The sequence below is a fragment of the Melospiza melodia genome, chromosome 8 (assembly GCF_035770615.1).
Source record: "Melospiza melodia melodia isolate bMelMel2 chromosome 8, bMelMel2.pri, whole genome shotgun sequence".
Taxonomy (NCBI): domain Eukaryota; kingdom Metazoa; phylum Chordata; class Aves; order Passeriformes; family Passerellidae; genus Melospiza; species Melospiza melodia.
In genome coordinates this window covers 11,590,873-11,610,982 of record NC_086201.1, presented here as the reverse complement: position 1 = coordinate 11,610,982, position 20,110 = coordinate 11,590,873, and the positions used below count along the sequence as shown (strand labels likewise).

General features: G+C 44.6%; 1 protein-coding gene across 4 annotated transcripts in view; it reads right to left on the bottom strand.

Annotated features, from left to right (window-relative positions):
• Positions 1-1,361: 1,361 nt before the first annotated feature.
• The window catches only part of CLASP1 (cytoplasmic linker associated protein 1), a 170,674-nt gene continuing 151,925 nt past the window's right edge, over positions 1,362-20,110 (bottom strand). For all 4 annotated transcript variants that reach the window (XM_063161787.1, XM_063161788.1, XM_063161789.1 and 1 more), the window contains 4 exons: positions 19,944-20,072; positions 9,410-9,616; positions 7,128-7,244; positions 1,362-5,388 (listed from right to left, as the gene is read on the bottom strand). In XM_063161787.1, coding sequence (XP_063017857.1) covers positions 5,302-5,388; positions 7,128-7,244; positions 9,410-9,616; positions 19,944-20,072 — 540 coding nt within the window. In that variant the 3' untranslated portion in view covers positions 1,362-5,301. The remainder of the gene's footprint in view (positions 5,389-7,127; positions 7,245-9,409; positions 9,617-19,943; positions 20,073-20,110) is intronic.

The window sequence follows — 20,110 nt, the reverse complement described above, 5'->3', positions numbered from 1 at the left end:
TGAAACAGCAGTGCCCCCCACACTGAGTTCTGAGGAACACCACTGGTGACCAGCTGCCAACTGGGTTTGACTCCCTTCAGCACCATCCAGACAGTTTTAACCCAGCAAAGAGAGCAGCCAGTGTCTCCAGGAGGTGCTATGGGAAATGGTGTCAAAGACTTCACTGCAATCCAGGCAGAAAACATCCAAAGCACTCCCCTCACCCACTCAGTGGGTCACCCTGTCACAGAAGGAGATCAGGTCAGTCAAACAGGACCTGCCTTTCACAAACCAGTGTTGGCTGGCTCTGGTTCCCTGACCATCCTGTACATGCCCTGTGATGGCACCCAGGAGGATCTGCTTCATGCATTTCCCTCACCCTTTGTCACTATGTTTCCTGTGCATCCAAGAAAGGATGGGGATTCCCCCTCTGGCTGTTAATTGCTTATTGTCTTTTACAGCAGCAGCCAGATTAAGTTCTAGCTGGGATTCAGCCCCTCTAATTTCCTCTCTGCATAAACACATGGAAAGTGTTCTGGGAAGAAGCCAGGGTTCACTGGGCAAGGATGGACCTTCCCTCCTACTGTTCTGGCACACAGCAGAGTCAAAACAGACCCTGTCACCACAGGGGCAAGATCTGCAGCAGGGAGAGCCAGCACTGCCCCTTGCTCCCAGCCCCTGAATCTCAGTGCAGAAGGGTCCCTGGGCTGGCATGGGGCAGGGCTTGGTGACAGTGAGGAGTGCCAGTGCTGCTGTTCATGCTCTCTGACACTCTCCATACACTCTTCTGTCTAGAAATATTCAAACCAAAAGCCTCCTCTACAAAATCTGAACCTCTTGTGCACTCCTGGCTTCCTTGCTCCCAGCACAAGGTGTCTGAGGAGCTTTTGCCTTGACCATCAAGGTAAAAATCATTCATACCTTAGGGAACTAATTTCCTGAGTGTAGAGCACAGCTTCTCTACAGGTTTTTAAATTGTGATGAGTTCCTATTCCCACAGGAAAACATGCAAGTGCTTGAGTGTTCAGGCTGTTCAGACAATTCAAATTCAAGTTCTTTGTCATTTGGTGCCAGGCACACAGACCTGTGCAGTTCCCAGCATTCCTTCACTTCCCTAAATGCTTCATCACCCAAATTTCTACAGCCATGTATTTAAAACCTCTGTAATTCTCTCAACAAGTTTCAGAATACAGGTATCTTTGAAGCCCTTCCTCCTTGAGTTACATGACTTTGCACAACCATCAGCTTTCAAACACAGTAGTGTCAAATAAGACCAAGTCATCTACAAGCACAGGTTGCAGTAAGGAGCTGTGTTGGACAGTGAATTACTTTGAAATTACTTTGATGTTTCTCCCCCAAGAAGAAACCCACCTTCCACTTACTCTAGGGCAAACTCAAAAGGTTTTATTTTAATTTTTTTTTTTTAGCAAATTCTATCACGTAAATGTTAACAAAAAAACATCTGTACAATTGCCATGATACACTCAAAAGTGAAACAAATAAGATATAAATACAGATATGGATGTAACATGACAAAAGCGGAAAAAATAGAAAAAAATACATGCGCATGAACACGGTGCCAACAAAGTCATTTCTCATGGCTGGCATTTTTCAGAGCATTTTTAACTTCCCATTTAAAACATTGTTAGCAACGTCCTGCTGTGTACTACAAAGGTCTATTTTTCTGTCCCTTAATATGTAATATTATGCTTGATAAATAAAGGGGTGGGGAGAAAAGGTTCTGATGACAAAGATGCAAGTTACATTACTTATACAGGTTATTGGTAAGCTAGTAATAAGCAATTAAAAAGACAGTCTTGTATTGTATTGTAATCCAGGCAAGCACACATAGTGTACCTTAAGAAAGCCACATGCCTCGGTATTTCTGAACTACATGAGAACTACAGTACGTAGACCTGTGGGGCAGATGGAGCCGGGATTTGCCCATGCCCACGGAGCACTGGTGCAGCCAATGGCAGAAAAAACATCCACATCTGAGATTTCGGCAACCTTGCAGCCACGAGCTGCTGTCTGCTGAGAGTTTTCTCCCATTCAGATTTTTAAAGCATGGTGGGCAAAGAAAATACACTTTTTTTTCTTTTTTTTTTTTTCTCCTTTTTTTTAAAGGTACGAAAAATTGAAGCCCTGCATAATGGGCAGCAAGAAAAAAAAAGGCAGCTGCAGTAGGTGGCTACTGCCAGGAGAAGGTGAGCACAAGCTTCACCGGAGCAGTGAGGCACTGCAGCATGCAGACCTTCCTCTGCAAGCGTGCGTGGACACTGATTTGTAGCCAGAGAGACCTTTATGCTTGCTGAAGAGAAAACAAGATGATTGTACAGCTTGTTGAAGTCAAAACTGCAGATCAGAGAGGTGACATTCAGAGCTAGCCCTTTGAGTACTTCAAAGGAAACACAAAATAAAAACTGGGTCATGTTCAACATCCTAAAGAGCCCTACTATGTACATTGTCGGCGATGATTCATAAATACCCCGGCAGAATGCTCCTACTGTGGACAGGCAGAGCACACCCTGGAGTCCTCCCAGGATGGACAGTGCTCCACCCACACCATGAAATCAAGTAGCACATGGATGAGCATCTGCTGACAAAGGGAACTGAATCTGATTCAGAAGCAAGGCCTGATCCCCCTGCAGGGCCGCAAGGACGAGCTCAGACCCCGACTGCGGGGTCAGGGACGAACAGCGCGCTCACTCTCAGTGCATACAACAGCGTTTTATAAAGCATATAAAATCATTGCAGAAGGAATTCGATTCCTGGAGATTTGCTACAGTGTGCCATTCAATGGAAAGGAAAAAAATCAAAACCAACCAACAGCAAATGATGATAGACCAAGTTCCATCACAGCTGGGAGGGACTAACACCACCTGGTCAGCTATGCTGACCTTCTGAACCCCAGACCTGGAACAGAAGATGCTGAGCTGAGATGGGGAGAAAGAGAGGCATAAATACTAAGCAGTTAAGAGCACAATTAAAAAAAAAAAAAAAAAAAAAAAAAAAACAAAACAAAAAACCAACACCTCGCCCTCAAAAAACCTAGCCCACTACTAAAAAATCAAACAAGACAGCTTAACTGCTGCCAACAAGTCAACTGAGTATTTCCTCAAAAGGAAAAATAAATTTGTGTTAAAATTAAATTTGAATCATTCAAAAAAATTAAAAAAGAGCATTCTAACAAGCACACAGAAAGATGTGGAAAAGAAATGGTCCACAGAAAGGCAGACATGAACCATGGAGCAGCCAATTCCCCCCCTTTAGTGAGGATGGCTTTTCTGAGCCTGCAGAAAGACCCTGGGGGAATCCCCCACCCCAGGAAAGCACATGGTTTCTCCTGCCATAGCATTACTGGCTGGGGAAGATGAGGGAATTAGCCCTGCAGCCAGCAAAAGCCTCACACGTGTGTAGCAGGAGCAGGTCACCTCCCCTGCTCTCAGGTCAGCAGGGAAAGGGACCAACAAGCTTTGCAGCCCAGTGACACACAGTGCCCCACCAGCCCCAACCCCTCCTGAGAAGAGAACTGGGAGAGAAGCTGGCACCAAGCGTCAGCTCCTCAGGGATGGGGTTGAAACACAGAGGGATAATTGATGGAAGGGGCTTTACCCTCCCCTGCTGCAGTAATGGAGTCTCATGTTCTCAGTGTGCTCCCAAGGCGTCCCTTCAGCTCCTAAAGGGGAGGTGGAGGAAGCTGGAGAGACTCCAGGGCACTGAGAGCAGCCAGGGAACACACATCCATCACCACAGCTGCAGCCATGAGCTGCAAGTCCATCACCCTCTTGCATCACTGGCATGGAGGCAAAGCCCCAGCTGGGATCCATGGCAGGTTTGGGGTGGGCATGCCCAGCAGCCAGGATCCAGCCCAGGGCCAAACCCAGCACGTTAATTAGCAACCTCCTGCCTTGCCTGGTTACAGGCAGGCCAGGGGGAGCTCCCCCTGTGCAGGAAGAAGGGTCTCTGTTCAGGGAAGGGCAGTGCTGTGGGTGTTTCATTGCTGCTGATTTGCCTCTGTCCTGGTCTGTGTCATCAGGCTGCAAACACCTCACCCAGAGCACCCTGCTGCCAGCAGTGCCCAGTGAGGGACCCTCACTCTTCTGAAATGCAGAGCACTCAGCAAGCCTGTGCATGGAGATGGCACAAAGGAGGCTTCTAAGGGCAGTTAAGAGCACTGCAGGGTCCTCAGGAACAGGAGGGGCTGTGGCAGGCAACCAGCACTGTCCCAGCTGGCTCAGAGGTGCTTCCATGTGGTATTTCTGTTCAGATTCAGACACCCTTTCTGTCCTCTGGGATGAACCCAAAGTGCAAAGGAGCTGCGGGGACAAAGCCATCCAGCATCAGTGGGTCAGTCAGAGCAGCAGATCAGCCCTTTGATGCTACAGATTTCAAGGAAAACAGCTGGCACTGCAGTACAGCTCTGCCAGCTCCCACTGCCCACCCACTGACACACTCAGAGCCTAACCCAATCCCACCCACCCAACTCCACTATCCTATTTGCAGAATCAGTCCCAGAACTGGGTCTCAGGTTCCCTTTGGGGAGTAACAGGTAACCTGGAGAGTCTTTTGAACATATGAAAGAGCCAAATGGGTTGAGAGGGGAGAAGTATTTACAAAGTCAATGAAAAGAGCAAGAGCCCAGCTGTTATGCACAGCACAGCTGGCTGGATAGCAGTTACAGAGAGATCAGCCCATCCGGGGTCTGTCAGAACTATGTACAAAACTCAGATGTTTAAAAAGAACCTACTTTCATTACTCACTTGGTATCTCTCAGTATTAAAGCATCTGAGGCTGGAATCACAGCCATACCTGCAATGATCTCCCCATGGAGGGCCCTGCAAGTCAGCTAAGCTGCAACAGGGAGTACAGAACAGGAACACAAGAGTTGAAAGAAGAGAAGGACCCAGCCAGAATGGGTGAGGGGAGAGAGCAGGTAATTAACACACAGGAACCAAAACTGGCTATGAACTAAACCCACAAGATTTGTTTGACTTTTACACGTGCCCAGGTTCTTGGACTCAGTGTTAGAATGCTAACCTAAACATATTTCTGAGATTTCAGCAGGCTATACAAATATGTTTAAGTATGGCTTTCTGATGTTCACTTTTAATGAAGACTGCGACACAGACCTTGCTTCCTTTACATTCAATACCAGTAAGATTCTACATAAAAGCTTTGAAGGGACTAAAATACTGATTGCAATAAATATCTGCATGGCCTCCTTGAGCTGATGGAGCGCGCCAGTGAAGAGTAGCAGAAAGGTCTCTGAGAGGCACCGTTGATTGCTTCTAAGTCTACACACATGTCCACACATCTCCATTAACTGTGCGTTGAAACATCTGAAGAGGAGCTGCTGTTGCTGTTGGTGGTCTGTGCCCTCTTTATATACAAGTTGAGTAGCTTCATCTGAAAGAAAGAAAGAAACATCAGGAGAAGATGCCAGGAAAAAACAGAGGGGGAAAAAAGCTGACTGCCAATGTAAAAACTCTCATTCCATAGGGAGCTCATTTTGGGGTGAGCTGACACTGGGCATTCTGGAGGAAAAACAAGAAAACTGACCATATTTCAGAACAGAGACAAGAGGCTATGCCCAGTCCCAGTGAAGTTACAGACAGACTTAATGGGATTTAGAAAAGCCTCTTGCATTTCACTTCAGCAGCCATCAGTTCACAGCCCTCAATCCTGAAGCCAGGCCAGGTCAAGCAGGATTCCCACAGAGGTCAGCAGGGCTGCAGGCACACTGGTGATCCAAGAGCCAAGGGTCTCCCTCCTAGGAAACACCCTGAACCTTCCCTGTTGTATAAAATGTTCTTTTTCAATGACATTATATCTTCACTAATGTGGTACATCTAGTGCAACTGCAGTTGTTATGACTATATACTTCCCTTGCATGGATTTGTTTTCTTTTTCCTCCTTGCCACCTAAACTCCAGATCCTGTAATGACTCATGTTAACATTTAACTTTAAACAGGCAGGCAGTCTGCATAAACCCAGAAGAATTACTTACATGTTTATAGTTAGTGATGTGGTGGACTGTGTTTGTGGCACCTAGGATACTGGAATAATAAAGCCTCTACAATATTTTATAGGGGGATTTCCCAACATCTCAAATATAAACCTCAGCACACATAGCTGTCTCTTTGCAGAGCAATTTGAAGGCACAATTGTAATTTTTTTAGTGACAAGACAGAAATAAAATCCAAGTGTTTTTAGTTTCAGATTGTTTTGGTCTATACCACACTGCCTTACCCATGAAAGAAATTGTGACTTCAAAATGACAGAATGAAGTTCTCTGAACTAAGTAGCTATTTCTGTGCACAGATTTGTTTCAGAAACAAAACCTGCAGAATTCATCTTAAAATTGTGTAGAAATCTTGGGTATGAAGACTTAAAACAGCAGGAAAAAAAAATTTGTGGTGGCTTGTTGAGAGCTCTGAAAAGCAATCAAACACCAACACAAAATTCTTGTCTGAAGGATAGAGTTGAACTAAGGGCTTGGTTTCACTTGCAGCATCAGGTCAGAATTTGAGTTTTGCAGCTAGTCTGACTCCAGGGTACAAATTCCTTTGAAGGGTCATTTGAGCTTGCTGTTGTCCCAGAAGGAAAGGGACACATGTGCTCTGCTGTTAAGAGTGAAGCTTTACCTGCATCTCTACCAGCTGCTACCATCTCACAAGTTGCTGCTGAGAGGATCTGCTCTCCCATCACTCTCTGCATGAGGATGCCTGTGTGGCCACAGAACAGACTAAAAGCTATTTAATTTGTATTGCAGATCTGGTTTTCAGCCAGAGCAGCCATCTGAGCCAGCTCACTCCACAATCACCTCTGGATGTAATGCCAAAGGAGGAAGACAAACGTGGCTGGAGAAGGACCTGTTCAGAGGCAGCCTTGCAGTTACACAAGATCAAATGTATCACAAAACCAATCTCCAAACACCATTAAGATTTTCTAAGTGGGATTTCAAATGCTCACAGTGCTGAGCAGGTGCAGTGCTGCTCCAGTGGCATTTGTCAGGGTGAGAGAGGATTTAACAGAGTTCAGGGAACCCAACCCAGAGCTACAGTGAAGCCACTGGTCTTGCTGCTAGTAACAGCCAGCAGAATGGCTTGCAGTACCAAAACACCAGAGACACATTACTCATGTACCTTGCTTCCTGTGAGTTGTGCGAGATGAGGTTTCAGTTCTTCTCCAATTACTGAATAAATAGCCACTAGGCAAAATACACTGGCTTTTCTGACACTGCTCTCTGTGTTATCATAACCCTGGAAATGAGAGGAAAAGGTCAGAAGACAAACAGCACTCCCCAACACCCTTCCTGAGCAATACACTGCAGAGCTGATGGGCATTTTGCAAATGTGGCTGACCTAAGAGATCAATTAAAAAACCTCTGCTTAACATAACAATCTGCAACCTGAGTACTCAAAGAGCAAGAGAATGCAATCACCCTATCTGTTCCTTCTGATATTACTTATTACTGTCATGTTGTAAGTTATTAATATCTAGTTATTTATAGCATTAGCTAACAACACATGGTTTCCTAACACAAGCTCAGGACTCCATCAGATACACACATTTCTGTGTCCAGTTCAGATAACCATGAACTATCCTGAACAGTCAGGATTCTTTGGAGGGCTGCTTACCTATCACAGAGGAAATAGCACAGGAAAGAACATGCTGAAAGACCCCTGTGCTGATCTCTGGCAGCTTGGGCAGAGCTCACACTAGCCAGCAGGTCACTCAGCAGCTATGGGCAGCAGTGCCAGGCTCAGGCAGAGATGCATCACTCAGCACCATCCCACCCATGAGAAAGGCAGACACCACTCCAGCCTTAGGGGTGCCAGCTCCTCTGGCTGCAGGGTGACCTCTGCCAGGAAAGCCAGAGGAGGGACTGACCACAGCTGGGGCTGTCCCAGCTGCAGGGCCCAAGCACAGCCCAAAACAACAGTCTGCAATCCCACAGAGCACTGAGCTGGGAAAGCAGGAGACCTCGGTGAGCTCAGAGAAACTCCAAGCTATTGAGCATCAAGGTGGAGAAAAGGCTGAGCCTCCTCATCAGCACCAGGACAAGCACCACAGCTCTCCCCTGCCAAGCCCTGCTCTTCCATGGGGTCCCCCCTGTCCATGGAGAGCCTGATCCAGGCTGTTGAGCTGCACACTTGTGCCCACACTGCTGCTGACACTCCTTGCCTCCTCACCCCTCTGCCAGGACCCTCAGCGTGGTGAACAAGCACAAAGGTGATTCTCTCCACACACAGTCCTTCAGCCAGCATCCCAAAATACTTCCCAAATGTAAGGAGTGAATTCCTTCTATTACTGAGTTTCTAAGGTAAGGAAATACCTCAGGCAGACTCTGCTCTGAAATAAGAGCCATTTAAAGTAATTAAAGAAGACAAATAAAGCTGCCTTTTTAAAGGCATGCTGCTCTCAGATTTTTCCAGTGCATCAAAGTTTCGCTGTTCAGATTGTTGTCTCAAACAATGATGGCTAAAACCATTTTACAACAAAAGTTTAGATGAATACAGAATTGTCCAATTCCCAGAAGCTGAGATTTAAGAATTGCAAGAACTGACACTACAAAGTTGGGAAGAATGCCAGGATGCATAAGTGGAATTTCAGACTTTGCTCTTGTCCTTCCAACATTTTAAGCTCACAATGAGGAGGCCTCTGTATCCCAGTTCTCCATGGAAGTCTTACCCACCTAAACACATCTCCCCCTTTCACTCTGACTGATCTGTTCCTGTCACAGTCTCTCCCCAGTAAACACACACATTTTCTCTCCTCCCTCACTGCTACTTCACATATTTTCTTCTTGTTTGCAGCCCCATCCCAGCACTGCCAGCTGCTTGTGCAGGGGACCAAAGACAGCACTGCTACAGCCAGTGCTCAAAGCTAAATCCACAGTGTCCAACTAAGCCTTAGCACTGGCAAAAACACAGCTCCCCACCCAGCCTGAGAGAGTTATGAAAGAGGCTGAATAAAGTCAGCAAGCAGCTTGGTCCTAATTTCAGAGAGAAAAGAGGAAAGGAGCAACCTGCGTGCTGGGATTCAAATTCAAGTGCAAAGAGCACCATCAAAGCACAGAACAGCTCAGCAGAACTAAAGGGGAATTAAAGGGGACTACAAGATGTACAGAGACAGTGTAAAATGTGGCTAACTCCTGTCCTCAAATTTATTTCATGGCTGCTACTGGGTTATTTGGGAGTCAGGAAAAGGCATGCAGTTGTGGAATATCCATGTAGGAAACTGAATTTTCCTTTCATTAACATTAAAAGGATGAAAAACTCATATATAAAAATTTTATTTTACCAGAAATAAACAGCTTAAATTACCAAAATCTGGCCCCCCCATCATTCTCCCTCCCTTGTGGCAGAGATGTCACAAATTAATGGTGGCTTGTGCTCAGGAGCAGTGACATGGGATTCTGTACCTGTAACAACCCAGGAATGATATCAGGTAGGAGCTGATGCAACGATTCCTTGGAAATTCTCTCGATTACTTTTGTTTGCATTTTGATGGCAGCCAAGTTAATTGGATAGTCTGCAGTCTGAATGATGGGGCAGAGCACCTTGATGCACTGCTCGGGGTGGATGGAGCTTGCCAGGGTGGAAGCAGCTTCTTCAGCAGCTCTGACAACCTGGAATGAAAGTAGAGCAAAGCCTTATGTTAATGAGGTCACCCTTGACAGCCAACACTGCTGCTGTGTGCTAGGAATGACTGCCAGGAAATGCTTGGGGATGTTCATTAACAGATCTGCAGGAGGCTTTGTTGAGGGGCAACTGACTCTGAGACTTCACATCCTCTGTCTCCAGTGACATCTTTGTTCCAGCCAGTGGCAAGAACTCCTTCCTGCCTCATGTAACTGTGTCAGAGTTGTGGCTAGGTTGAAAAAATGATCTGTCACCCAAGGCAGACAGGCACTCCCAATCCCAGGAGGAGAGAGAGGATGACATCTCTCCAGCCACTGCCAAAGAACCCAAACCCACCAGCTTAGACTCACACCAAAGGTTTCTCCTTAACCATTATCACAAATGGCTCTGCCACAGCTTCCAGGGTGCACTCAGTGCTGAGGGGCACGTGCCGTGCTGAGGCACCCTGGCAGCTGTGTCCTGCCCCTCCCCAGCTGAACCACACTGCAGCCAAAGCCAGGTCACAGACACAAACTGTCCCTGACTCAGCAATGTAACCCATCCAGGCAGCACTGGGATCACCATACAAAATGGGAGCAAGAACAAGTGGAAACAGCAGCAGCACCCACCCTCTGAACCAGCCCACACTGTAAAGGAGTCACACAAAGCAAGGATGATGCTAAATTCAACTCTACCCTGAGAGAAAGCACATTCACAACTTCCACTCTTCCCCAGCAGGTAGGACAGCTAGTTCAAAGAAGAAAGACCCAAATCTGGTCTCTCCTCCCAAGAGAATTTATTAATTTTACATTCTGCAGTAATTGGATGAAAAAGAACAGGATGGGAAGGCAGGTTTTCTTTTTTCAAGTGTCTGTGCTAATTGCCAGGCAACAACATGAAGCTTCCTCTTGGCTGTCCTCTTCCTGGCCACAAATAACACACTCTTTGCTCCTCATGTTCTTGTTACAACACAAAAGATGGAGGATGCTATTTTCCATCTTCTCTCACTCTCCTCTTCTCAGGACTTACTTTAAAGGGAGGGTAAATCCTGAGCAGACAGATGCCCTCATGAGCAGACTTAGATCCAACACCTCAACTTTAAGAAGAAAGAAGCATTCACATCTTTGTCCCCTCATGTTTGGGCTCTTCCAGCTAGTCCCAGGCAGTCCCTAACAAAGCCCAGGAACATTAAATCACCCCTCTTTCCTGGTTGTGTGGGAGGCTCAGGTACCCAGCACCAGTTCTCTACCTCCTCCTAAACTGAACTACCTGGGGCAGTCTGAAGTCAGTACTTTGAAACCAGCACCAGGAAATCTGTCCCAGGCAATCTGCAAAACAGCAAATCAATCAAACCACAAGTGTCCCATCCCTTAGACTGAAGCCATGGCTGCTGAATTTGTGTTGTTCTCCTCTCCCACACACTGTGATGGCATCAAACTCAGGGACTTCTATTTGAGTAAGGCAACTATGGACAGATGCAGCTCTATCAAAGCCTCAAAAGAAGGTGAGCTTTCATTATTTTTAAGCAGCTACTGTGGATAATGCATGAACAAGGAGTAGCTGGAAGCTTATCTTAGTCCATGGACTACAAAACACAAGGTTTAATTGACTTTCAAGAGAACAGCAATTAATAGTGGCCAGAAGGGATCATCTCCACCTACAGAGCCAGCTTCACCCACAGTCACAGCATCCCAGCCATGCTGCTAACATTTATCTTCCACTCATGCTGAGAGCTCCCTCCCTGAAACAGGAATGGCACAAGACACTTGTATTCCCAGGAAACAGCAGAACTCCTCCACTTGGCTTTTGGCATTCTCTAAGGCAAATCCAACAGTGAATGTGACCTCAGACACTTCACACAGCACAAATATTGCATGCAGGCAAGATATGGGCAGGATGGTGAAGTAACCTGAGATTTTGAACTGCCTCTGTACCAGTGCCCTATTTACAGAAATAAAGCTGCCCAAGTGCCCCATTTACTTCAAGCCTTTCTCAGCATTTAATTATAACATTAAAACATATTCCAAAATGAATGGCAATCCACAATGTAGTCAATATGAAAAAAAAAATATTTCTTCCTGAAAGATCTGTGAATGAGCAACTAGGCAGAATAGAATGCTTGCTTTCCCACTTACAGCAATTTTCCCTCTTCCAGCTATGTCTTTGCTAATTTCTCTTCAATTTCACACATGAGGAGCATGAAAGTTAATATTTTTCCACATAAGTCAGTACTAGCTTAGGAGCCAGCACTGTGTGATTTTGTGGGGAAAGAAGAGAAACACCCAAGTGCTTAAGGGAAATCTAATGCCAGGCTTTGATAGCACAGAGTGGAATTGCTGGAGCAGATTAAGCCAGGAGCTCCCAGAAGGTCTCTAAAGGAATCCACTTCCAGGCACTGCAGCTTCTGATGTCTGCTTTCCAAAAATGATGGAAAGCATGAACTTAGAGGGCTCTGATACTTTACCATCAATTTAACTATTCACTAGGAAGCCACTAGCCAAAAAACCCCAAATATTACTATTTGAACACAGGCCACTTGGGATTTTGTTCTGCAGCAATGTCAAACACTGCTGGGAGGGTGTTTTCAGACACTCTCAGAAAGAAAAGCTGGCACATATATCACAACACGCTAAAAGAAAATTGTAAAAAAAAAAATTAAACCTTATATTCTCTTGGAATCCTACTTGATAAAAAACCAACAATATTTTAGTATAAACCTATGGCTAGACTCTGATCTCAAACACACTACCATTAAAAAAGCAGTAGGTGAAAAATTTAATGAATATTCTATCTGGGTTTCAGCTCGATATCCTGTTTGCACACACTATACTATGTCTATTAAGTTGAAGGTATGAAGCAAGTCCGTGAGACAAAAAGCCCATTAACCAATCCCAAGCACAAGGAGCATTAAAATACAGTGAATTTTTAACAAAATAAGCGAGAGTTCAACAGCAACAAAGGTCACACACATTTTGCCCATCAAAAGGTGAGTAAGGAAAGTTTGAAGGTACAGAAATTATTTATACCCATGACAGTCCTGCTTTCAGCACTGCTGCCCAGTTCTAGCATGGCTGTGGCTACATTTAGGCAGTGGCTGGCTGTTTCACATCCCTTCCCCCCAAACACAGGAGGATGCATTACACATATCCAGCACGACAGGAGCTTGTAAATGTGACAACACCAGGGAGACCTGCAAGCCTCCCACGAGCACATCTGGCAGACAATGCCTGCATCTCAGCCACACTTCAGCAAACTCCCTGAGCTGTGATTAACTTTAATAACATGCTCAGGTCTCACTGACATCAACAGCATTCCAGCATGTGCTAACATGCTTGTTTGGATGAGAGCCTCTGCAGGTAACAGCCCCTGGCTCCCTGGGGAAGCACCAGCAGGTGACAGGGCTTAGGAAGGGGTAGGGCAATACCAGCTGACAGTGAGCCAAAGGGAAAAACTCATCCCTGCTGGCACAGGAAGCCAAATGCCACCATTTTGCAATGCAAGTACCAGCCCTGTCCTTCCTGCTGGCTTTGGCAAAACAAAACACTCAGCCACCCAGAGAGACTGCATCCCATGTGGGGCTCTCAGTATTCACCCAACTGGCTCAGAGTTCTGCTCACCTGGCACTGCCAGAGAAATCAGCAGCACTCCCAAACGGGAAAGTGCATTATCTAAGGGTACAACCTGCCAGGTCATTTGGCAACAAGAACATGCAATTGTGACAGAGTTTAGCAAAGACATTTTGCCATGAGGCACACCCCTTGTGTCTTGCAAACTGGACATACCTTACAGCATCAAAAAATCAAATGTCATTTTTAATCAGGGCTTTAACTTGACCAGCAGAGTGATAAACAACCTTAAAAGGAGTGGGAGAAATGAATAAACAGGATCAAGGAACAGGTCTTCCTCCCAGCTTTGAAGGCAAGACCAACAGATACACATTGGGAAGTGACAGGAAAGGCTTGTACTAACAGTGACACCACAATAAGTAGTGTCTATGTAATCTACCCTTTAGCCTAAGAAAATGAAAGGGTGCTGTTTGCTACGTGCTCAGACTGGAGAGCTTGCTGTCACAAGAGGATTAGAAGTTAGACAAGTTAACCAAAGGGAAAAAAAATCCAACCCACACAGGGAAGCAAGGCAGAACCATTCACACGGAAAGGCTTTAAGACAGCTGGAAGGGGGAAGAATATCCACAGGGAAGCATCACTGTATGCCTGCTTCTTGCTAGTGAGTCAGGGAGGGTATCAAGTGAAGCAAGATTTTTGTCTGACCTAATATAATTATTCTTCGGAATCTCAGAGATACAAAGTAAAAGTAGAAAAGCCATCAAATGATGACAGCAGCTGGAAACAGCAGGTTCAAAAGGGTGGCTGTGAAGCAAGATGTGCAAGACTACAGAGAGCCTGCAGTTCTTTAAAAGCACAGACACTAAGCTGTATGTAAGGTATGCCACAAACATGATTTTACCTCCCAGTAAAAGCTTAGAGCAAACCATGGCTTGAACTGGATAGTTTGAAATCGTTCAACACAGGGCACGTAGCCCTGGAATGCAGATCTAAGAGATAGCTCTTGGCCTTAAAGCAGCAGGTTTTTCTCCTTTCTAAAGGCTTACCTTATGCTCTACACACTGGAGACTAGATTCAGCCTGACTTTTGCAGGCATAACATAAGCTCTGTGTGCTGGAGGGTTCCTTGAAAGACATCTGTGATAACACTGAGACCTTTCTATTGAGTCTCATGAAAGAGAAGTTTTTATACTTCCACCCAGCTTGCTTTAGGGAAGGAGCCATATTCACATGCACAAAGCCAGTGAGGTACAGCACACAGAAAGCTATTCATCACCAATGTCTTCCTTAATGCTACCAAGGAGCAAACTTCTTGTCAGGCAGTAACAGGTCAGGCAGGCCCAGGAATATGCATGGGAATTGCTTCCTGATTTCAGTGTGAGGGGATATGCTGATGTGCAGCATTAGTGTGATCAAGACCGTGACCTGTCACAGAGCCTTCTCTTCAAACAGAAAAGCACACTGGAACCATCAAATCACAACATTTGCTGGACAAACTTTGGATGACAATTCCCACTGGTTTACCTGGTTAACAGAGCACTGCAGCCACAGGATCCTATTCACTTAAGACAGCCAGAGCTCAGACTCCATTCTCTTCCACTCAATTTCTTCTGCTCGGCTACTACACTTCATGCATTAACATGTTGCTTGCTGCCTGACAGCTGCAGCAATCAGCTTATGAGTTTTGAATAGTTTAATTTCTGCTTTAAAGAGACACAAAGTACTGGAAAATAGGTAAAGGAAAATGTCCTGACTCCCCTAAAGCATGCCAGGTTCATAGGCTACACAGGGCATCAGTGTAACATGTAGGATCTCAGCAAAGCAGCACCTGTGGCACCTGGATGAGAGCTTCCCACAGGAACTCAAGCTCCTTTGGGAAGTACTTTGGGAGTACTCTGCCATGATTGCTAGTTCCAGTGTCTCTGCAGAAGGTTATAGAGGATGAGGCAGTGCAGGCAAAGCCTCACTGAAAGGTTAGAGGCTTTGTACACCACTGTGAAACAAGCAGCACCAGAGAAGTTTATTAAGCAGAAGAACAAGGTTTTGCTTTCAGGCTTACAAGACATGTGGTGGGCTTTTGAGCCAATTTTTGCCATCTAGAGGTGGTTACTTAAAGCCTGTATAATCTGAGCTGGAGGGGAAGGAGGTTTACCAGTACCTAGTCAGGCAAACTCCCATGCCTGAAGGCTTTACAGTCTAATTCAGACAGGAACAAACAATTATGGACTTGGTTTCAAAGCAGGAAGTGGACTCAGCAATGGGTGAGACGAAAAAGCAGTGTGATTTTTATAAGAATTCAGAGATGAAGTAGATTAGACTGCTTCTCCTGGGCACTAAACATTTGAAATGTATTGGGAAACTGAAAAAGCACATAAACATATATTATGAAACATAATATGAAACTGCCCAGCTGCAGCACTTGGTAGCTCCCAGCACAGACTAAGTAACAATCTTCAGGACTATGATCATTTAGTGCTTTTCTTTTTGCAAAGACCTACATAGATCATACCATCATCAGAAGACAGTTACAATATATAAATATCAGAGGCCAATCTAAAAGCACCTCAGCAAGATAATAAAAATTATCAACAGGTAATGGGTAACTGATTTCTTCTTCTCCCTCTTTCAGAAGGTTACAACAAAGAATGTACAACAATAAGTATCCCAATTATGCTTACGGACTTTCTATATCATAAAATACAGAAATTAGATATCTAAGATATGGCACAGGATTCTTTCCTTACACATAGAAAACAGACATCAGTTAAGTCCATAGGATTTGTGCCAGAGACAGAAGCTGGGAATTAGCTATCCTATGATTTCTAACTCTGCTGCTGATTTCCAAGATACTAAACTATTTCTGTTTTAAAATACTCAATAATAAGGAATTATCCTCATTTTGCTGGCATGAATCTGAAGCAATGTCATTATCAGTGGTATGGGGTCAGCAAGCAGAATCTCTCCTTAGTTATGGGTGAGTAACTACACTGGAACAAATGAGTTAATGTTAACTAATTGGCAACAGAAAGATGGTTCTCTTCCAAATAACTACAAACAAAGATTGATTAAAATCAACAAGATTTAATATCATCCACAACTTCAATTACGTTCTAATGCTCCTAAAGTAAGTGAAAGGCATTTACATGCCAACCCCCCTAAATGTTCCCAGTTAGGACTGAAGCAGGCTTGACTCTTCACATCACCCCATTAAACCAACAGCACCGAATAGACTGTTGTACTACAAACAGTATAAAAACAGGACAAAGTTAAAAAATGCAAACTAAACATGAATCCCAACCCAGAGCCCTCTAGTCTGTAGCCTAGGGTTACATTAATTTTGACCTGCTATTGAGGTCTGTGCTTTGCCAATCTCCTGCATTTGCACTCACAACAAGGTGTGACTCAGCTCCAGCTCCATGCACCAACTTTTCCTCTCCCATATCCCTGAGGGGAATTGTGGTGCTCTCAGCTGTGCTGCTCTGCTGATCCCAGACCTTGCCTTCAGCAACAGAAGGCAGACGATTTTTAGCCATGGCAAAGACCCAACTGTCTAAAGACTTCTGCTTGGCCTTGGAAAAACAGCCAATTATCCAGGTATCCCAAAATATTCAACTATGCTACCACTGTTTTGATACTTCCAGCTATGTAATCTGGAATAAAGTCACAGGTCTTTTCTTGTTTAAAAAGGAAAAGAAACTTTAACTAGATACCAGCACTCAGCTGGGGGAGGGGGTGATATTTGCTGGTTGGTGAATATATTGTTTTTGACATTTCATGTCTCCTGGTGATGCTGAACAACAGCAATATTGGAATTTGTGTAGACAAACAAACCTTCCTGATTTCCAAAGAACTGCCTCTTACTATGACTTCTTGGAGACAGTACCCAACCTTAACACTTCTGCTCCTCTTCAAATTCCCTTTGCTTGGTCACTTTAGATTGAGTCTCTGGGGGTCACATATAACTGAAAATGTGAGCAGTAGCTGGCAGCAATTAGTAGTCCCTGTGCTGAAGGGGAAATTCAGGTAAAAAAACTAGAAACAGATACAGCTTGCTCAAAACAGACATTTTCTCCTAAGTTACACAGCCTGTTGGACACCAAATTATCTAATCATAACCAAGGATCACTTCAGTCTTCTGCTACAAGGCAGAAGCAGCCCAGAAACATAAAGTGGAGTGTCATCTTATCAGGACATCACTGACACAAAGATTAACCCTTTCCCAAATAAATTATACACCAGCTTTTCTTGAAATAGTTCTTAAGAGTCTGGAGGAAGATTTGATTTTATGTAGTTTAAGAACAGTGCAACCACTCCCTTTAATAGTGGTCTGATATAGTGAGAAAGCAAGCTGTAGAACAGACTGCTCAGCACCTCCTTTCCCTCTTCAGCTATTCTTTCCAAGTGCCCTTCACTCCCAAACTGGTGAATCCTCATTTAATCTCTTGCTCAGTGGGATCCAGACAAAGGGCAGCTCCTCCTGCCCTCCTGGAGAGAGCAGGGCCACAAAGTCAGCAGAGGGACTGAGCTGGAGGGCCACCAAGGGAAGGGAATTTGTGACCTCCTGGCTCCAGGCTATGAGTTTGACCAACTGAGCCATGCCCAAATGATCTCTCAGTTAATTTTTCACAGACTTAACTGAATCAGCAAGTCCCAACTACAGGTAAAAGCACTTTGAGCACATTCCCAGGTATATATTTAGCCTAGCTCATGTGGATACTCAAGTGCAGGTACTTTTCTTAACTTCAGGAATGCTGATATGCTTAAACTACTGACAGGCAGATGATACTTTCCTGGGCTGCACCATGGTTCTGGAGCCTCATTTACACAGGGATCAGAAAATATTCATACACAGAAAGAAACATCCAAAACCAATGTCCCCACTTAATACAGCTGTGCACACACAGTGGATGGCAAAACAAGAATATACCTGCAGTGTCCTGCTGTGACAGCTGCCCCCCAAAGGTCCCACTGCAGCTGCTGATGTCTCATTGTGAAGCTGCTGGGAAAGCCATGTCAAATCAAAGCCACACTATGTGCAGCACAGCAGCAACTTGCTGAGCACAGCACAGCTCAGTTATTCTATAAAGAACTGCCAGAGCTCCCACCTCTCATTCCTGGTTTATCTTTCCCTGCTTTTCCCTGGGAGGTGCCTCATGCAAATCCTAAAGAACCTTTCCACACCACAAGAATACAGAGGCATAAAGCATGGTGCTATCAACATCAGTCTTGATTTCTGTAAAACCCACCAGTCCCACAAGGACAGTGAATTCTGAGGGACATCTGAGGGAGGTGCCTCATGCAAATCCTAAAGAACCTTTCCACACCACAAGAATACAGAGGCATAAAGCATGGTGCTATCAACATCAGTCTTGATTTCTGTAAAACCCACCAGTCCCACAAGGACAGTGAATTCTGAGGGACATTAAAAACAATGCCAGGGACTATCTGGAAAGGTCTGCTAGAAATGTTAGTTCTGGAGGATTCTCAGACAAAAAATACAAAGGGCACTGAGTCAAGGTGAGCTGAGAAGCATGCAAGCAGGAAAACTTGCCAATAAAAGGCACTCCTTCAGAACATAATGTTTTGTCTGACTGCTTTATCAGAATATCAATTTACAACTGCTTCTCACTACTCTGAACTGAAAAAGACAGGGGTGCAAAGGCTCTAAATCAAGAAGAGGAAGGTAGGCAGAGTAGGGTAGCCCTCATTCACTAAAGCATTAAACATATTCTACTTCTGTATTTTAGAGAAATCCAAACTGTTATTTTCTTTCCCTGAGGGTGTTTTTTGTTTGGCTGTTTTGATTTTCAAAACGTACAATTTCTGCTGCCCATGGTTAAATAATCTTGTGTCATTCACCCAATGCTCTGGAGCAGTCTGGTCTATTTTAATAATCTTTTCATGGCCAAATATCTTCAGAGATGCCTAAAACTGCTAATTTAGAATAATCCTGTTGTAGAGAAGAATAAATGCCTTAGATTTCAAACCAAGGACTTTGGTAACAAAACCATCACAGACTGCTAGGGAAGTTCTGGTAGCACTTTTCAGAAGGTTTAGTTCAAACTTCTAACATGCATGAGGTAGATTAGAAGATCTAACTTGGAAATCAATCTACAAACACTAACTTTAAATGTCATTTGAATTGATCTACTTAAAATATTACCATGTCCCTTTATTCTAGCTTACTGCAGAATACTTTCAGTTTTGTACATGAGTTCTCTAACAAAAAAGAAAATGCAATTCACCCTTCCCTTTGCTTCTTCCTCTGCCACTGCAGCATGGCCTCTGTCCATTTTCTCCTGTTACTCACCAGTTCCCAATTTTCTAGCACAGCCCAATTTCACCATTCAGTTTTCACACACAATTCTGCTTAACACAGCCTTTGTGTTCTCCAGTACATTTTATTCTTACCTGTACACACAGAGGCAGCACAGTGCCCCCAGCATGCTCTAAAAAGTAATTAAACATGCACTTTTTTTTCCTATAGTTCTCAGCCTGTCCCAGAATAAGCAGGGAAATCCAGGGAAATTAACAAACAGTGGAATACCACTCCACACAGCTCCAAGTCTACATAAATAGCTCTGACAGTCTCCACTTTTTTCCTCATTGTTTCAGCATGTAAAAATCCTGTCTCTTCATACCTGGGAGACTTAATACTGATTTGTTCCACTGTCAAGAAGACTCAACATGTTTGCCTGTTAAGCCTCACAGGTCCTACCTTCCCTCAGCAGGTCCAAGTTGCTTTTCCAGTAGCTGAAAGGTTCACTCACCTCCTTGTGGGAATCCTTATGTGCTTCCAGTGTTTTCATGATAGTCAACTCCGCGTAGTTCTTGAACCGCGCCGGCTGGTTCCGCAGGATCTCCCTCAGGACCCGCAGTGCCAGGGCTCTGATTGAATGCTGTGTCAGGAAAAACAGACATTAGAAAAAGGTTAGAA